Raw genomic sequence first — 14,404 nt, 5'->3', positions numbered from 1 at the left:
TATATTTAGTTAAATGTTAAAAAAATAAAAACTTATAATTTATAATTACATACAATTAAATCAAATAACCAATTAGTATATAATATGAGTTGGATAGTGACAAATACCCACTGAGTCACGTGGACTCGTGACCAACTCGCCTCACACTCAATCCATGATCTTTTTCAAAGCTTCAAATCTGTTTCCCCAAATTAATAATTTATTTATACATAGTAATATTTAATCCAATAATCTAACTTTAGATCATTGTCATTAATATAATTCATATTGTATTTACACAGTCCCCAAAATAGTAAGGTTTCGGATTTCACCTAAATATTATTCCAGCGTAATTAAATAAATATGGCGTTACCATTAATCATTCTGATGCATGCATGCCAACTGTTACACATTAATTATTTGCTAATTATTCATTTAGGATTTGACTCAATTATTTATCTTGGGACGAAAGTCAAACATTGGGAACAATCCCCATAATTAACGACATTTACTTTTATTAAAAAAATTTGGCAAGTTTTTATAATTTTGTTTAATTGCAGGTTGCTTGATTAACTTGGTTACGATAATTAAATAAACCAGGAGACTATTGGGCTGTATAATTAATTGAATTCTAGTTGGAAGGTCATTTTCGGCACATAAATTAATGATATGCGGTGTTGTTATTCACATTGATTAGTAGATGGTAGCCCAGCCACCTCCTGAAATTATCCTTTTGCCCCTGTGCTTATTCTTTTTGAGACAATTTCTTTTATATATATATATATATATGCAAGTAAGAAAAAACATCATGATCTATTATATAAAATATAAATATAAATACAAACATATTATTAATATTATTTATAATTTTTATATATGAAGATATTGCGTACTAAATTCTAAAATACCAAAAATAAATATATCCAGTCACTATTGCATTTGTTGAATGGACCGAGTTGCTTTCACAATTTTTCCATGATGCCCCAAGTAGTGTACTGGATCATTATCAAGGGGCAAATTAGGAAATTCAAATCTTATACGCCACCATTCCCTTCCCATTATTTCAATGCTGTCACACTAAAATTCAAAATCCATTAATAAATAAATTTAAAAAATTTCATCACTCATAAATTATAACTTATAATGCATTGTGTCCAAAAATTCCTTGTAACAAAAATCCATTAATAAATATTATGTCCACATAAATAAATAAGAAAAAGAAACTACAATAATATCTTTTGACTCTTTCAAGTATTCGTCGCAACGGCATCTAATGTTAACGTTAGAATCTTGGGCTTTTTTTTTATTATTAATTTAAAATTATCAAAATAGAAAAAAGAAAATGAATAAATAAGGTTTCGTTGTCATTTTCTAAAGATAAAATAAATTTTTTTACAATATTAAATAATTAATTTATAAAACTTTTTACCTAATATATACATCTGATCAACGTATCTAAATCTAACCGACAGAAGCTTCCCTCTACTTTTTGATATTTATTATATATAATGAAAAAATAGGTAGATCCAAAATTGCTTTAATTTTTTTTAATAAATAAAATAAAGTAATGTATCGTCATTTCCCACACTGTTCTCTCTTTCAAAAGATAGTACTGCGTAGAGAGAGAAAGGAAGACAGGGGAGGTGTGTGTTGTGTATGTATATGTATATGTGTATATGTATACGTATAGAGAGAGAAAATTGGTCTGGTAGCCATTTATGATTCAGCATATGCTGCAAGTGAGGAGCGAGCAAGGCGAGAGGTTCATTTTTAGATCTAGGTTGCCGTTTTAAATGGTTTAAACAATTGTGTTTTCGACATGATGATTAGTGAGTGGCGAGTTGATTATTTTATGACAGCATTGATCCTCTGAATCCGTTGATAGCGCACTTCTGATTATCGTGGTGTTCCATTTAATTTTTTCTCTGTTTGAAGTCTTTTTGTAGCCTGAGATTTGGATTGGTGATTGGTGTTTTGCTTGCATTGGTGGTGTGTGTCGGTTAGATGGAAGCTTATTGGCGGTGCTCGCCGGAGCTCCTGTGAGTTTCCTAACAGTGCTCCGGCGGTATATGATAAGGAGTTAAGAGCAAAACAGTGAAAATGTTTAAGTCGGCGCTGTGGAGGAACGATAGGAACAAAGTCAAAGTAGAGTTCAAGTTGCAGTTTCATGCAGCTAAGGTATTCTTAGTCTCTTGTAGACCACGCTTATGCGAATTGATCATCACATATTTGGTGCTTTCATGTGTGAAATTGTGTGCAAATTTGTTGTACTTGATGTGAAGAATGGGTGGAATTCAATGTTTAAAATGTCGGTGCAACTAACAATGCTGTTTTCTTAGTTAGGGGCTGCGACGGTAAGTTTCCTGTGCGGTTTGGTTTTTGAGGGAAAATTATGTTCTATTCAGCTCATTTACTAGTTTGCTTTCATTAGGCAGGACTGTAATGTTGATTTCTTGAAAAATTCAAGTTACAATTGGACTGAATGGTTGCATTTCTGGAATATTAGGTGCCACAGATTGCAGAAAACGCATTGGTGATATCTGTTGTTCCTGCTGATTATGGAAAGCCCACAGTAATATCAGACAAGGCAACAGTACGAGATGGAAGTTGCATCTGGGAGAATCCGGTGTATGAAACAGTGAAGTTTTATCGAGATCCAAAATCAGGGAAGATTCATGAGAGGATGTACTACTTTATTGTAGGGACGGTATGCAATATTTCATCAAACAAAGTATACTGCTTTGCTCTGCTGCCAATAATCATCTAAAACTAGCAGTTGTTTATGGTGCTTTCCAGGGATCATCTAAAGTTGTTGCCATTGGAGAAGCTTGCATTGATCTTTCAGATTATGCTGAGGCAACTAAGGTCTTGTTGGTGTCTCTTCCGCTCAAGCATTCAAAGACCGAAGCTGTATTGCATGTAAGTGTTTCCTACCTAATGGGAAGCTGTGCTGCATCTATTTTGGATATAGAATGCTGCCTTAAGAGACTCTTTAAAAACCTTTAATGTGAATATGTGATGGATCTATGTTGTTCTTTACTTGTGGTATGGATTCATGAGTTTTTTACACCTACCTCAATAGGTATCAATTCAGAGGATGTTGGAGCCCAATGATCTGAGGTATTGTTGAGTACTGTTTATACTTCATATTTATATATGTAATTCTTTCCACAGAGATTTTTATAGATTGAATTTATGGCTCTGTTGGTTATCACAGCGAAGCTGAAGAAAATCAGAGAGCAAGGTTGAGTTATAAAGAACACAGCCTGAAAGCACAATTCAGCAACAGTGATACAGATGAAAATATCAAAAGCAATTCCCAAGTAATCTCATCTTCTCTTGACAATAATGTTTTTCTTCGTAGTTTTGGTTTTCATAACTAGAAAGAATCCTATGTAGCCAAACAATGGATGGTATTTAAAAGTTGGAAATGGTGGTTGGCTTTCTTTGATGTCTCTGTTCCTTTTGAAAGCAGCACTAATGAGGAGATACCTTTGGGCTTTACTTGTTAACAGGATTTGGCAATTAAGAATGATGCCCACGTAGCTGAACTGAATGGCAACTTCCGGGCATCTAGTGGATCTGATGTCACAATGTCGAGCTCAGAGAGCATCTCTGGAGTTGAAATCCCTTGGCAACCTCAGGTGAAGAATGACAGTTTTCGTCAGGATCCTCCTGGAGTTGTATCCTCATTGAGGCCACGGGGATCTGTATCAGGTACACCAACAGCATTATATGAAGAGTCCAGGAGATCACAGTGGGAGTGGCTGGGAAATTCTGCTGTCGAAGCTAGTACTGATGACTCTTCAAGCACTCCAAGAGGAACCTTCCTGAGGCAGAATTCAGAAGAGGCATCGGATATTGTCTTAGAGAAGCTAAAATCAGATGTAGCGGCTTTATCAAGGCAAGCAGAGATGTCTGAGTTAGAATTACAAACTCTCCGCAAGCAGATTGTGAAAGAGAGCAAAAGGAGTCAAGATCTATTCAGAGAACTTGCTTGCTTGAAACAAGAAAGAGATATTTTGAAGGGAGAATGTGAAAGGCTCAAATCCTTCCAGAGATGCATTGACGATAGCAGAACAAAAACCAACTCGCAACTTGGAGGAGAAGGAAATCCTATGGCTAGCATTGAAGAACTTAGGCATGAGCTTAATCAGGCAAAAGAGCACAATTTCACTCTCGAGATTCAACTCCAAAAGACTGAAGCATCAAACTCTGAACTACTTCTTGCTGTTCGAGACCTTGAAGAGATGTTAGAACAAAAAAATAAGGAAATATTGAGCCTTAACAATGGATCATCTACAAGAACTATGGTTGTGAAGTCAGAAGAAGCAGATTCCAGACACCGGTCACAGGATGGGAATGATGACGAAGAACAAAAGGCTCTTGAGGAGCTTGTGAAGGCACACGAGGATGCCAAGGAAGCATATCTTCTAGAACAACAGGTCATGGACATGCAAAGTGAAATAGAAATCTTCAAGAGAGATAAAGATGAACTAGAAATGCAGTTAGAGCAGCTTGCCCTTGACTATGAAATCATGAAGCAAGCAAATCATGACATGGCATATAGGTTGGAGCAGAGCCAGATTCAAGAACAACTGAAAATGCAGTATGAGTGCTCACCCTCGCTTGCCACTTCCCAGATTGAAGATCTAGAGGATGAACTTAAAAGACAGTCGAAAGAATCCGTGGATGCATTTGTCAGAATAAGTGAACTTGAAAATCATGTGAAGAGCTTAGAGGAAGATCTTGATAAGCAGTCTATATTGTATGAAGCTGATCTTGAAGCTCTTACACGTTCCAAAGTTGAGCAGGAACAGAGAGCTATCAAAGCAGAGGAATCTTTAAGAAAGACCCGGTGGCAAAATGCTAACACAGCAGAGAAGCTTCAGGAAGAATTTAGAAGGCTTTCTATACAAATGGCATCGACCTTTGCAGCCAATGAGAAAGTAGCCTCCAAAGCTTTGGCAGAAGCAAATGAGCTTCGTCTGCAGAAAAGGTATCTGGAAGAAATTGTCCACAAAACCACCGAAGAACAGCAGTCTGTGAAAGTCCATTATGACACCAAACTGCATCAGCTTTCCAGCCAAGTAATGTTGATGACAGATCAAATTGAGGCATTGCAGGCAGAAATAGAGGATAAAGTAGTGCAGCTAGAACTTCAGAAAAAACATGCTGCTGAAACTCAGAAGAAACTTTCTGATGAAACTTCGAAGCTCAAGGATGAGATTAAAACATATGTTGCTAATATTAATGATCTGTCGGAGGAGTTAAGGAGTAAAGAGACTTTGATGCATCAGGTGGAACATATGAGAGCTTCCATCCAGGAAATGGAATTGCTTGTGGCGCAAGGGAATGATGAAAGAACTCAACTTGAAAATAGCATTATGTTGCAAAACATTGAAGCTGAAGAGCGGAAAAAGGAATTACATAAGGTGAAAAGTCTTGCAAAAGAAAAGGAAGAGATGGCTGGGAATCTGCAGTCAGAGCTAGATCATCTTTATTTACAACTTACAGAATTAAACCACTCTATAGTAGAGAATGAACTGGAGAAAGAGAAACTAAGAAACCAATTGTTATCACTAGAAAGTAGACAAAAAATGGGGAGAGACGACAATAGCATGAAGAAAATTAAGGGTGTCACCCAGTGGGGTTCAATACTTGCCGATGGATCAAATTCAGAAATTAGCAACCATGTCCTTTGTGCCTCCAAAGAGATTGGAGATCATGAAGAGAAAATTCAGCAATTTGAGGTAAATGTTTTCCTGTTTGAATTTACATCATACAAGTTTACATTGAATGTTATTTGTGATACTAAGACAAGCAAATAAAACACCGGGAATTCCAGAGTGAAATATATATAAGGTCTGACTAATACCTCTCCTGATATGTACTGTGGAAAATATGGTAATTGGAGAAAAACGGCTGCAAATGTGTTATCTTTTCCTTGTTATTTTTTGTTTTGTATGATGTTCTACACAGCTCATAGCCTTGAGAGAGCATTATTGTTCATAGCTTTTATGTAGTAATCAACTATATGTTGTGAAATAGTAAGCTAACTCGTATACCTTCTCTAAAGCAGGCTGCAGAAGACCTGGCTCCAAATGTTATAGCGAGTGAGATTCATGATGTAGCTTTATCACCAGAAAGGTATCAATCACTTTAACTGATGTCTATGTTAATTCATTTTTCTTGACATACTAAAATTGGATAAGTTTTTTAATCTCAGATTAAATGATTTGCATGGCAGCCTTGATAATACTATGCACAACACTGGTTATACCAGTGAATTAAATAGTGAGATGGCTTTACTAAAAGAGAGGAATGAATCAATGGAGGCAGAACTGAAGGAAATGCAAGAAATGTATTCGAAACTCAGTCTCAGGTTTGCTGAAGTAGAGAGTGAACGACAGCAACTTGCCATGAAACTACGTTACCTGAAGAGTTTGAAGAAGAGGTTGCAGAGTTCGTAAACTTGTGGGTGCAGTATGTATATAGATAAATTTAAATTCGCTCTTCAATTGCCTTCTCCATTGCAAAATTTTGCGCAGTTTCATCATATTAAATTGTTTTAAAATTTTAAATTTCCCTTTGTACATTACTAAGCGCCTGTCTATTTCAAAGAATTATAGTGTGAAGTCTTCATGTGCTACTCTACTCCAAGCATTTATTGTTAAGTACCACCTTCATGCTTTTATTGACAATGACAGCCTCGATTTGAACTTTCATGAGTTTGACCAATGATAGCTTTCACGAAATAGGATGAACTGACAGATTAGGATTATATCCCTTAGACTAGATTCTCTTCAAGGTATGATATGAACTAAATCTATACTATGAATATAATTGAAAGAATTTACAGTATTCTTATGCATAAACACGTGAGGAAACACACATATACATATCTCTGTCCTGTCAGAAGTTACTATGCACTCACAGTTTTTGCTGTACTACTATTTACACCCTGTTAGAGATCAACCCATATACAGTCACAAGAGCCATAATCAGTGAGTGATCAGTCTCTGCTTCAACCTTTAATGTCAGCACATCATCTCCTAATGGCACCCCTTCCGATGACTGCTTCTGCACAGCCTAAAGACACACGCACAATATATCAGACTTAAAAAATTCTAACATAGGTCCTAAGTTTACTGAGAATGTACCTGAAGAGGTAAATCCCTTAAAAAGACACTAACCTCGGCCAAGAGCTGTCCAGAAAAGTCAGTAATCTTGAGTCCAGGTTTTCCTTCCAACCCCATGATTCTGTAACAGGTGTTTTCATTGCACTTTAGACTAACTCTGCAGGAAATGTCTTTGCTCCAAAAAGAAAAGTTTCTTGTCACTTGAAACCATGGCCTTTTCTTGCTAGCCCTTAAGTTATGATCATTACATTTGAAGCCTTCCCAACAACCCCAGATCCAAAGTTTCTGCCACAACTGAACAGTTGGAACCAATTAAGTACAGCCGTACAAGGTAAGGTAAATAAAGATAAACTGAGATTTATATTATTCTGCAAAGTTGAACTTACCTTTCTGTTTATGGAGAACAAGACTTTGCCACAGGAATCCATGAGGAACACCTGGTTGCTGCATCTTTGCTGGTAATTGTCAACTCGGAAAACAACTTCCCCCATGGAGTCAAATACAGTGCAGCCTTTGCCATGGAACACCAGGGACTTCATCCACACGGTAAATGTTTCCTTTTCTGAAGAATTACAATAACTGCTACTGCTGCTAATATTACTACTACTTGTTGCTGGATAATTAGGGTGTATTTTCGCCATTTATCGGTACAATGCTTGTTTCTTTTTATCTAAGTAAGATGGTGATGATGATCAAGAAGTTCAGAAGCATGAGAATGAGCATACAATGACTCTGTTGTGTATATATAATATTTGAATAGAAGATAGGATAACTGATTATGAAAGAGATTAGAAGGCGTTGGAGATAGTGGAGCTGACTTAATTAATTCAAAGACTGTGTAGAAATCTTTAGTTTAATTGATCATTGTGCCATTATTAAATTAAGACATTCTTCTTTAGTTAGGCACATATTTTCAGTTGTTTACTTTTAGTTTACTAGACATCCCAATTATCCGCAAACTAGTAATCCAAGTATTTATATTATATAATTTACCTCCATTAGCATCAAGATAATGTTTATGATTATTTTTTTATAGTTTTGACTTTTTGTGTGGGCATTATAAATCTACGATTATTTTTATAAGCTAATATGTTAAAAAAATTAAAAATAAAAAACTTGTTAGTGGTGATTATCCTTTAGTAATTTATTGTCCACGCAATAACAACTTAGGACGTGGAATTAATTAAGTCTCTGTGATGATTATGGTTAATTGATTACTTATTAGAAAGAGATGGGTGAATTGCTGATTTTGATTCCAATGGCGCTTTATTATTTTATTACACCACTTTGCTTACAGCTGATTAGCTGATACAAATGCATATAGTTAAACTTCCTGTTAGGTAGTGACCTAATTTTCAGTACTGCGTGCTAAATTTTAATATAGACAAGAAGTGTCTTAATTAAAAAAAGAATAAAATTCATTTTCAATCGTTGATCCATTTTTCCAATATTGGCACAATTTCGGTTGTTAGTTCATACCTCTTTCTACTTCGTTTTTGCTTTGGAACGATTTTTTGTGAATAATAATGGGCCAGATTACAGATCACCAAAATTTGGGCCAATTAAATCCACATACGAAGGCCCATTAATACCATTGAGCCCTTGATTGCACTGACCATTAATTTTTATGTTAAGCGAATATATTTGGTATTATTTTATTAAAATTATTGTGGCTGTATAATTAGGGATGACTGATTAATGCTTTGAATGCAAGTTTGATTGCTTTCATTTTTTATTTTTTTAAAATATATATTTGTAGATGTAGAATTTTGCAATTGGACCCTCAATTTATTGCCAATACATACATAATTCTTTGTCTTGCCTTTTATTAGAGCAATTATAAATGCGTGACTGACTTCTTTAGCTGACGTGGATATATTATGTATATTGTAGATAATGATGAATCCCAAATTTGTTTTGTGAACTCTCAAATTTGCCCAAAGAAAAGTAATTCAATTCCGTAGGGTAGAATGCATTAAAAGCACCTGAAGTGAAGCTGTCACACAGTGTAGATAATTCCATGCAATAAATTTACGGGACACAATTTGCCCAACTCTCTGCCTCTCTGCTGCGTACTCTCTCTGCCAATTGGGATTAATTTCATCACATACTTGAAGCACAGTATATTCATTATTCATGAGATCATAGTACTGAATATTTATTTAATTTGGTATGTTTAGTGGTGGGTGTGACTTAAGGGGTCAAGAAAATCTGGACCTAGTTAAATAACTAATTATGATGTTCAAGAACGATGGACAATTTAGGAATAAATGTTTTGGGAAATTTTAATTTAGGGATACGTCACACTTAAGTTTCTTGATCTTTAATATTACTTCAATCATGAAGGCGACAGCACACCTGCCACTTTATAAATTGGAGCGGCTTTTATATTTTATTTTTGGTGTCAATTACTGGTTGTGTATTTTGAAAGTGTTGCTTAGAAGCAGTGTTAGACAGGACTTGTGATTATTATTTTTTTAGTCACTATTACTATGCTTAAGGAAAAATTAATAATTGTATTATGTATGAATCAGATCGGTGTTATTTTTATTGGATATGTACGGCCACTTAATTGAGTTTGGATCATGTCAACAAGTTTGTATTCAAATGATAGATATGTTTCATTATTTAGTAAACATGAAAATTGAGTTAATTTCATTATTTCACATAAAAACTCTAATTACTGTTTTATTATTTTATTAAATACACTGTTTTGTTTTGTTTTTCTTTTTTTTTTTTACTGTTTTCTAAACGTTCAAAAACTGTAATCCAGACAGACCCATAATTATTTTATTCGAATGTCATTGATTATAGCGGTGTGTCCTAATGTGTGCCGAGGCATTACCTGCTCAAGATTCTGTGTCTGAAGTCTTTACTTGATGTAGTAGTATTTTTTTGCAACTTTATCTTCTTTTCAAAAGTACAAGAAGCTGAAAGCCTGGAAAAAAATCAAACCCCTTTATTCTGGAGTACCATAATTCGAGATTATTTAGCTTGAGCAAGGAAAAAAAGAAGCTTTTTTACTCAACTAAACCCATACACAGAATTCTCACTTTTGTCTTGTTGTTGGTGTCTCTTCGCAGGCCCACCACAAGAGAGACGTTAAAATTAATTCAAAAACACCCCTCATTTATTTATTCATCACATCACTAGGAAACAAACACATTCAAGGCCTTCTTTTGTTCCCCCAACTTTCCTGACACTTTCTGCAGTGTAGTTAAGAGTTTAATATTTACTTGGCCTGGTTCAAATTACTATTCTTTATCTTGTTGCTTCACTGCCCGTCTCTCTCCGTTTCTGACACCAAACGCCTCTCTTTGAATCAAAGTCTTCCTCATATTGTGGGTGTCTTTTTGAACTTCACTTTCGTTTTCCAGTGCCCTTTGCTTTCATGGTTGCTAATGATTCCGTGTTCATGATTTTAAATCCTAAGATTGCCCCCTTTAGTTTCTTCTAACACACCAGGGTAGTGTCTGAATGGGAATCTTGATTTCCTCTTATATATTTTAGTGTCTGATTAACTGTGTGACACTCCCCAGCCTGGAACTGCTTCATTCTGTTCTGTCTTAAGTTCATTTCTGTGGCTTTTGAGCCAACCTCTCTCTTTTTCTCTTCCACTCGATGGGTTTTTAATCATGCTTTTGAGTGCATTTGAGCAATGTTGAGTAGAGTAAGGATGAAATATTTGGCTTCAGTTCAATTTCTTTTGCTCAGTTTAGGCATCTTATCTGGGGATTGTGGGGCAATTCCCTTCAGTGAAGGCAAGTTCATCATTATTTTTTATTATCATAGATCTTGATTCTTGATGGGATTTTCTCTTCTACAGAAGTAGATATGTTGTTGTAATTAGTATTAATTAGTAGTCCTTTTTACAATGTGCAATAGTATTATGAATGTTTAATTCTACTCATTTATGAAAATATATGAAGCAAATATTGGCGAATTCAACTTTGTCTCATAAGTGGGATTTTGGCTTTTGTTCAGTTGAAGCTCTGACTTCTTTCAAGAGGGCAATTTTTGAGGACCCTTTACTGATGTTGTCAAACTGGAACCCTATAGAATCTGACCCATGTGATTGGTCTGGTGTTTTTTGCTCCATGGCTAGGGAGCATGTCCTAAAGCTGTGAGATTTCATCTCTCTATACTTCAATGCCTAAGAATTTACATTTTAATTTTGTAGCAAGCTGTAATTCTGCTATTTGTGTGTAATTAAGCTTTCCCATTTGTGATTCCACTTGAATTGCAGTAACATATCTGGAGCCTCTATAAAGGGTTTCATTGCACCAGAGCTATACATGCTCTCCACTTTGCAAGAATTGTAAGCATTTGTTTCATCATAACTAGTTTTCATTCCGTCATTGTTTGATCAATTTGGTACAGCTATTATATGCTGATGAACACTTCCTCTGTTGTATCAGAGATTTGCATGGGAACTTGTTGATCGGTACAATACCAAAGGCAATCGGGATGTTGAAAAACCTCAAGCTATTGGACTTGGGATCGAACCAGTTAACAGGGCCTATCCCGGCTGAGATTGGAAACTTAGCTCGTGTCGAGAAAATGTTTGTCGGGATTAAGCTACATTAGCTCAAGTCTCCCTTTTGTGTTGCCTGTTTTGTTTTTTTCACTCATCTTCCATTTTTGCAGAAACCTTCAATCCAATGGATTGACTGGAAAGTTGCCTTACGAACTTGGTAACTTGAAATATCTTCAGGAGCTTCGGCTTGACAGGAACAAATTTCTTGGAAGCATCCCTGCTAGTAACGGCTCCGGATTTCCCTCCAACACACATGGAATGTAAGTAGTAAAATCGTCGAATGTACACAGATATGCAAGTAATTTGATCCTTTAGATCTTAGTGCCTTTCAACAACTACATTTTAGGTATGCTTCGAATAAATCCAAAGGTTTTTGCGGTTCTTCCCAATTAAAGGTGATTGATTTGTCATACAATTTTCTGGTTGGAAGCATACCTCAATGCTTGCAGCATCTGCCGAGGTATTTTTGTCTATAAGGTTTCTATTCTTAAATATTTTATTATCTAGACTTGTGTTCTACATCCAAGATTCATTACTTCGACTTTCAATATAGATCAAGCTTTCGAGCAAATTGCTTTCAAGACAAAGATTCCGGGCCACGTCCTGCTGCACAATGTGGTATGTATCTCACATACTCACATCAGTTGCTTAACTGGCCGAATGATTTCTTTGTCGTCGTTTAACAGGTGCACCTCCACCTGCTAAACCCCATTCAAAAGTTTTTTCGAAGCACAAGCCGGTGGACAACAAACAGAAACATCAACACAAGGATTCGAAACCTACATGGCTCCTGGCTCTCGAAATAACAACAGGGATCATGATCGGGTTGCTCTTTATCGTTGCTACTTTAGCTCTGATTCAGAAGTGGAAGCGGAAACCTTCAATCATCATCCCGTGGAAGAAGTCTGCAAGCTCGAAGGACTACACCGCAATTTACATCAGTTACTGTCTTCACCTATAATATCCTTTTAGTTTCCAATGCCTTATCCCAAATAAGTTATTTTCAGTGCTAAATTTAACTCTAATGGTTCTGCAGATGCCGAAGCAATGAAGGATGTAGTGGAATACAGCCGGCAAGAGCTCGAGGTTGCCTGCGAAGATTTCAGCAACATCATCGGTTCCTCTTCCGATAGCCTTGTCTACAAAGGGACCATCAAAGGCGGACCTGAAATTGCTGTGATATCCATTTGTGTCAAAGAAGAGCATTGGACAGAATATCTTGAGCTTTACTTTCAAAAAGAGGTGCCTCATTCTTTCATCAGTAAGTGTCGATTTTACTTTACTATATACGCACCCTAAAAGCTACATGTGTATCGATTTCAGGTGGCGGATCTGGCGAGAATAAATCACGAGAATGCAGGGAAGCTGCTAGGCTATTGCAGGGAGAGCGAACCATTTGCAAGAATGCTCGTATTTGAGTACGCATCAAATGGAACTCTCTACGAGCACCTTCATTGTAAGTATTCCCATAATTTCTTTTCCTTTTGAGCTTCCAACGCCTTCCAGGAGCTTTGATTGAGCTCGCTAATAATTCGCAGATGGCGAAGGATGTCAATTCTCCTGGACACGGCGGATGAGAATCATTATCGGCATTGCTCGGGGACTGAAATATCTCCACACCGAACTCGACCCTCCATTCACTATATCTGAACTGAGCTCTAGCTCCATCTATCTCACAGAAGATTTTTCTCCAAAGGTATGGCTGGCTGTACACTTCTACATGGTCCACGCAATTCATTCGGATCACAAATATCTTACCGGAATATGTTGATCTTCGTATCCAGTTGGTTGATTTTGAATGCTGGAAGACATTCTTAACCAGATCAGAAAAAACCTCCGGCGCCATAAGCAACGAAGGCTCCTTATGCATTCTTCCGAATTCTTTTGAGGGATGTCTTCTCGATATCCAGGGAAACATCTACGCCTTCGGGATTCTTTTACTTGAAATCATCAGTGGTAGACCTCCACACTGCAAAGACAAAGGGCACTTAGTCGACTGGGTTAGTAGTTGGTTCTCGAGCTCATTTAATCGATTACTTTTCAATTTGATTGTATGTAGGCAGTCTGTTTTTCGCTGCAGGCTAAGGTGTTCTTGGAAGCTCCCGATAGCATCTCCAACTTGGTGGATCCGGAGCTGAAACATTTCAGGTTTGAGGACCTGAAAGTGATATGCGAGGTGGTAAAAGTATGTGTTGATCCTCGTTCCAGCGCAAGCACAACGCCGGCAACAATGGAGGCGTTGTGCTCGTCGTTGGAAAATGGGATCGACATGACTGCCTCGGCGGAGATACGAGCATCTTCGCTTGCTTGGGCTGAGCTCGCGCTTTCGTCGTAGTAAACCGGATAGAGTTGAAGCTAACACAACACTTAGTCGAATGAGAAATAGAAAGTAACAAACATATGTGGAGGCCGTTTGTGTGCTGAATAAAATTATTTAGCATGGTGTTCAACAATGTATGTATGTGTATATATATATATACATATATCATTTTTATGAATCGGTTGCATTTAAAGAGGCAACGATGATGGGCGGGTGCAATTTGAGGTTGTGTATTCTCATGTGTAAGAAGATACCGTAGGTTCAGTTTGATTTTTCAAATAAAATTTGGCCTCTGTTTACGTCCATAACCTTTTAAAATTTAATGTTATTTATCAATAAATAATAATAAAGGAAATTACGGTACAGACTTACAAATATTTTTAATGATAAGGACTGGATTGCAATTATATGGCAATGCTATGGGCT

The 14,404-nt window shown here is 36.5% G+C and overlaps 3 protein-coding genes across 9 annotated transcripts; 2 read left to right on the top strand and 1 right to left on the bottom strand.

Annotated features, from left to right (window-relative positions):
- The first annotated feature begins 1,579 nt into the window (after positions 1–1,579).
- On the top strand, positions 1,580–6,705 carry LOC127255626 (uncharacterized). Of its 7 annotated transcripts, none has more exons than XM_051281263.1 (9): positions 1,580–1,741; positions 1,984–2,157; positions 2,486–2,686; positions 2,776–2,898; positions 3,062–3,099; positions 3,197–3,302; positions 3,495–5,732; positions 6,059–6,129; positions 6,209–6,705. In XM_051281263.1, the coding sequence occupies exons 2-9, from the start codon at positions 2,080–2,082 to the stop codon at positions 6,450–6,452; spliced, it is 3,099 nt and encodes a 1,032-aa protein (XP_051137220.1). In that variant the 5' UTR covers positions 1,580–1,741; positions 1,984–2,079; the 3' UTR covers positions 6,453–6,705. The 7 variants fall into 7 exon arrangements, with proteins under 7 accessions (XP_051137220.1, XP_051137219.1, XP_051137218.1 ...); XM_051281262.1 differs by having other exon boundaries at positions 1,580–1,808; XM_051281261.1 differs by having other exon boundaries at positions 1,580–1,883.
- A 120-nt stretch (positions 6,706–6,825) lies between these two features.
- On the bottom strand, positions 6,826–7,857 carry LOC127255629 (protein LURP-one-related 11-like). The gene is made up of 3 exons (XM_051281269.1): positions 7,508–7,857; positions 7,176–7,415; positions 6,826–7,071 (listed from the first exon to the last, which is right to left on the bottom strand). The coding sequence occupies exons 1-3, from the start codon at positions 7,760–7,762 to the stop codon at positions 6,937–6,939; spliced, it is 630 nt and encodes a 209-aa protein (XP_051137226.1). The 5' UTR covers positions 7,763–7,857; the 3' UTR covers positions 6,826–6,936.
- A 2,455-nt stretch (positions 7,858–10,312) lies between these two features.
- On the top strand, positions 10,313–14,276 carry LOC127255628 (probable LRR receptor-like serine/threonine-protein kinase At1g63430). Its single transcript, XM_051281268.1, has 13 exons — positions 10,313–10,882; positions 11,106–11,244; positions 11,368–11,439; positions 11,540–11,683; positions 11,769–11,918; positions 12,005–12,118; positions 12,212–12,276; positions 12,345–12,599; positions 12,695–12,900; positions 12,982–13,114; positions 13,197–13,354; positions 13,443–13,658; positions 13,739–14,276. Exons 1-13 carry the CDS (start codon positions 10,780–10,782, stop codon positions 13,991–13,993), a joined length of 2,010 nt encoding a protein of 669 aa, XP_051137225.1. The 5' UTR covers positions 10,313–10,779; the 3' UTR covers positions 13,994–14,276.
- Positions 14,277–14,404: the final 128 nt, after the last annotated feature.

This window comes from Andrographis paniculata, unplaced genomic scaffold, assembly GCF_009805555.1.
Source record: "Andrographis paniculata isolate CXL003 unplaced genomic scaffold, ASM980555v1 Contig54END, whole genome shotgun sequence".
Lineage (NCBI taxonomy): Eukaryota > Viridiplantae > Streptophyta > Magnoliopsida > Lamiales > Acanthaceae > Andrographis > Andrographis paniculata.
Note: the sequence above shows the minus strand (reverse complement) of the source record. Positions and strands in the feature narration are given on the sequence as shown.

Bases quoted from the DNA above. Each gene is read 5' to 3' on its own strand.
- LOC127255626 (XM_051281263.1), top strand. From the start codon at position 2,080: ATGTTTAAGTCGGCGCTGTGGAGGAACGATAGGAACAAAGTCAAAGTA. The intron at 2,158-2,485 runs GTATTCTTAGTC...CTGGAATATTAG, and splicing joins TGCAGTTTCATGCAGCTAAG to GTGCCACAGATTGCAGAAAA. The intron at 2,899-3,061 runs GTAAGTGTTTCC...CTACCTCAATAG, and splicing joins AGACCGAAGCTGTATTGCAT to GTATCAATTCAGAGGATGTT.
- LOC127255628 (XM_051281268.1), top strand. From the start codon at position 10,780: ATGTTGAGTAGAGTAAGGATGAAATATTTGGCTTCAGTTCAATTTCTT. The intron at 12,901-12,981 runs GTGCCTCATTCT...TATCGATTTCAG, and splicing joins AGCTTTACTTTCAAAAAGAG to GTGGCGGATCTGGCGAGAAT. The intron at 13,115-13,196 runs GTAAGTATTCCC...AATAATTCGCAG, and splicing joins TCTCTACGAGCACCTTCATT to ATGGCGAAGGATGTCAATTC.
- LOC127255629 (XM_051281269.1), bottom strand. From the start codon at position 7,762: ATGGCGAAAATACACCCTAATTATCCAGCAACAAGTAGTAGTAATATT. The intron at 7,416-7,507 runs GTAAGTTCAACT...CCAACTGTTCAG, and splicing joins TGTTCTCCATAAACAGAAAG to TTGTGGCAGAAACTTTGGAT. The intron at 7,072-7,175 runs GTTAGTGTCTTT...GTGTGTCTTTAG, and splicing joins CTGGACAGCTCTTGGCCGAG to GCTGTGCAGAAGCAGTCATC.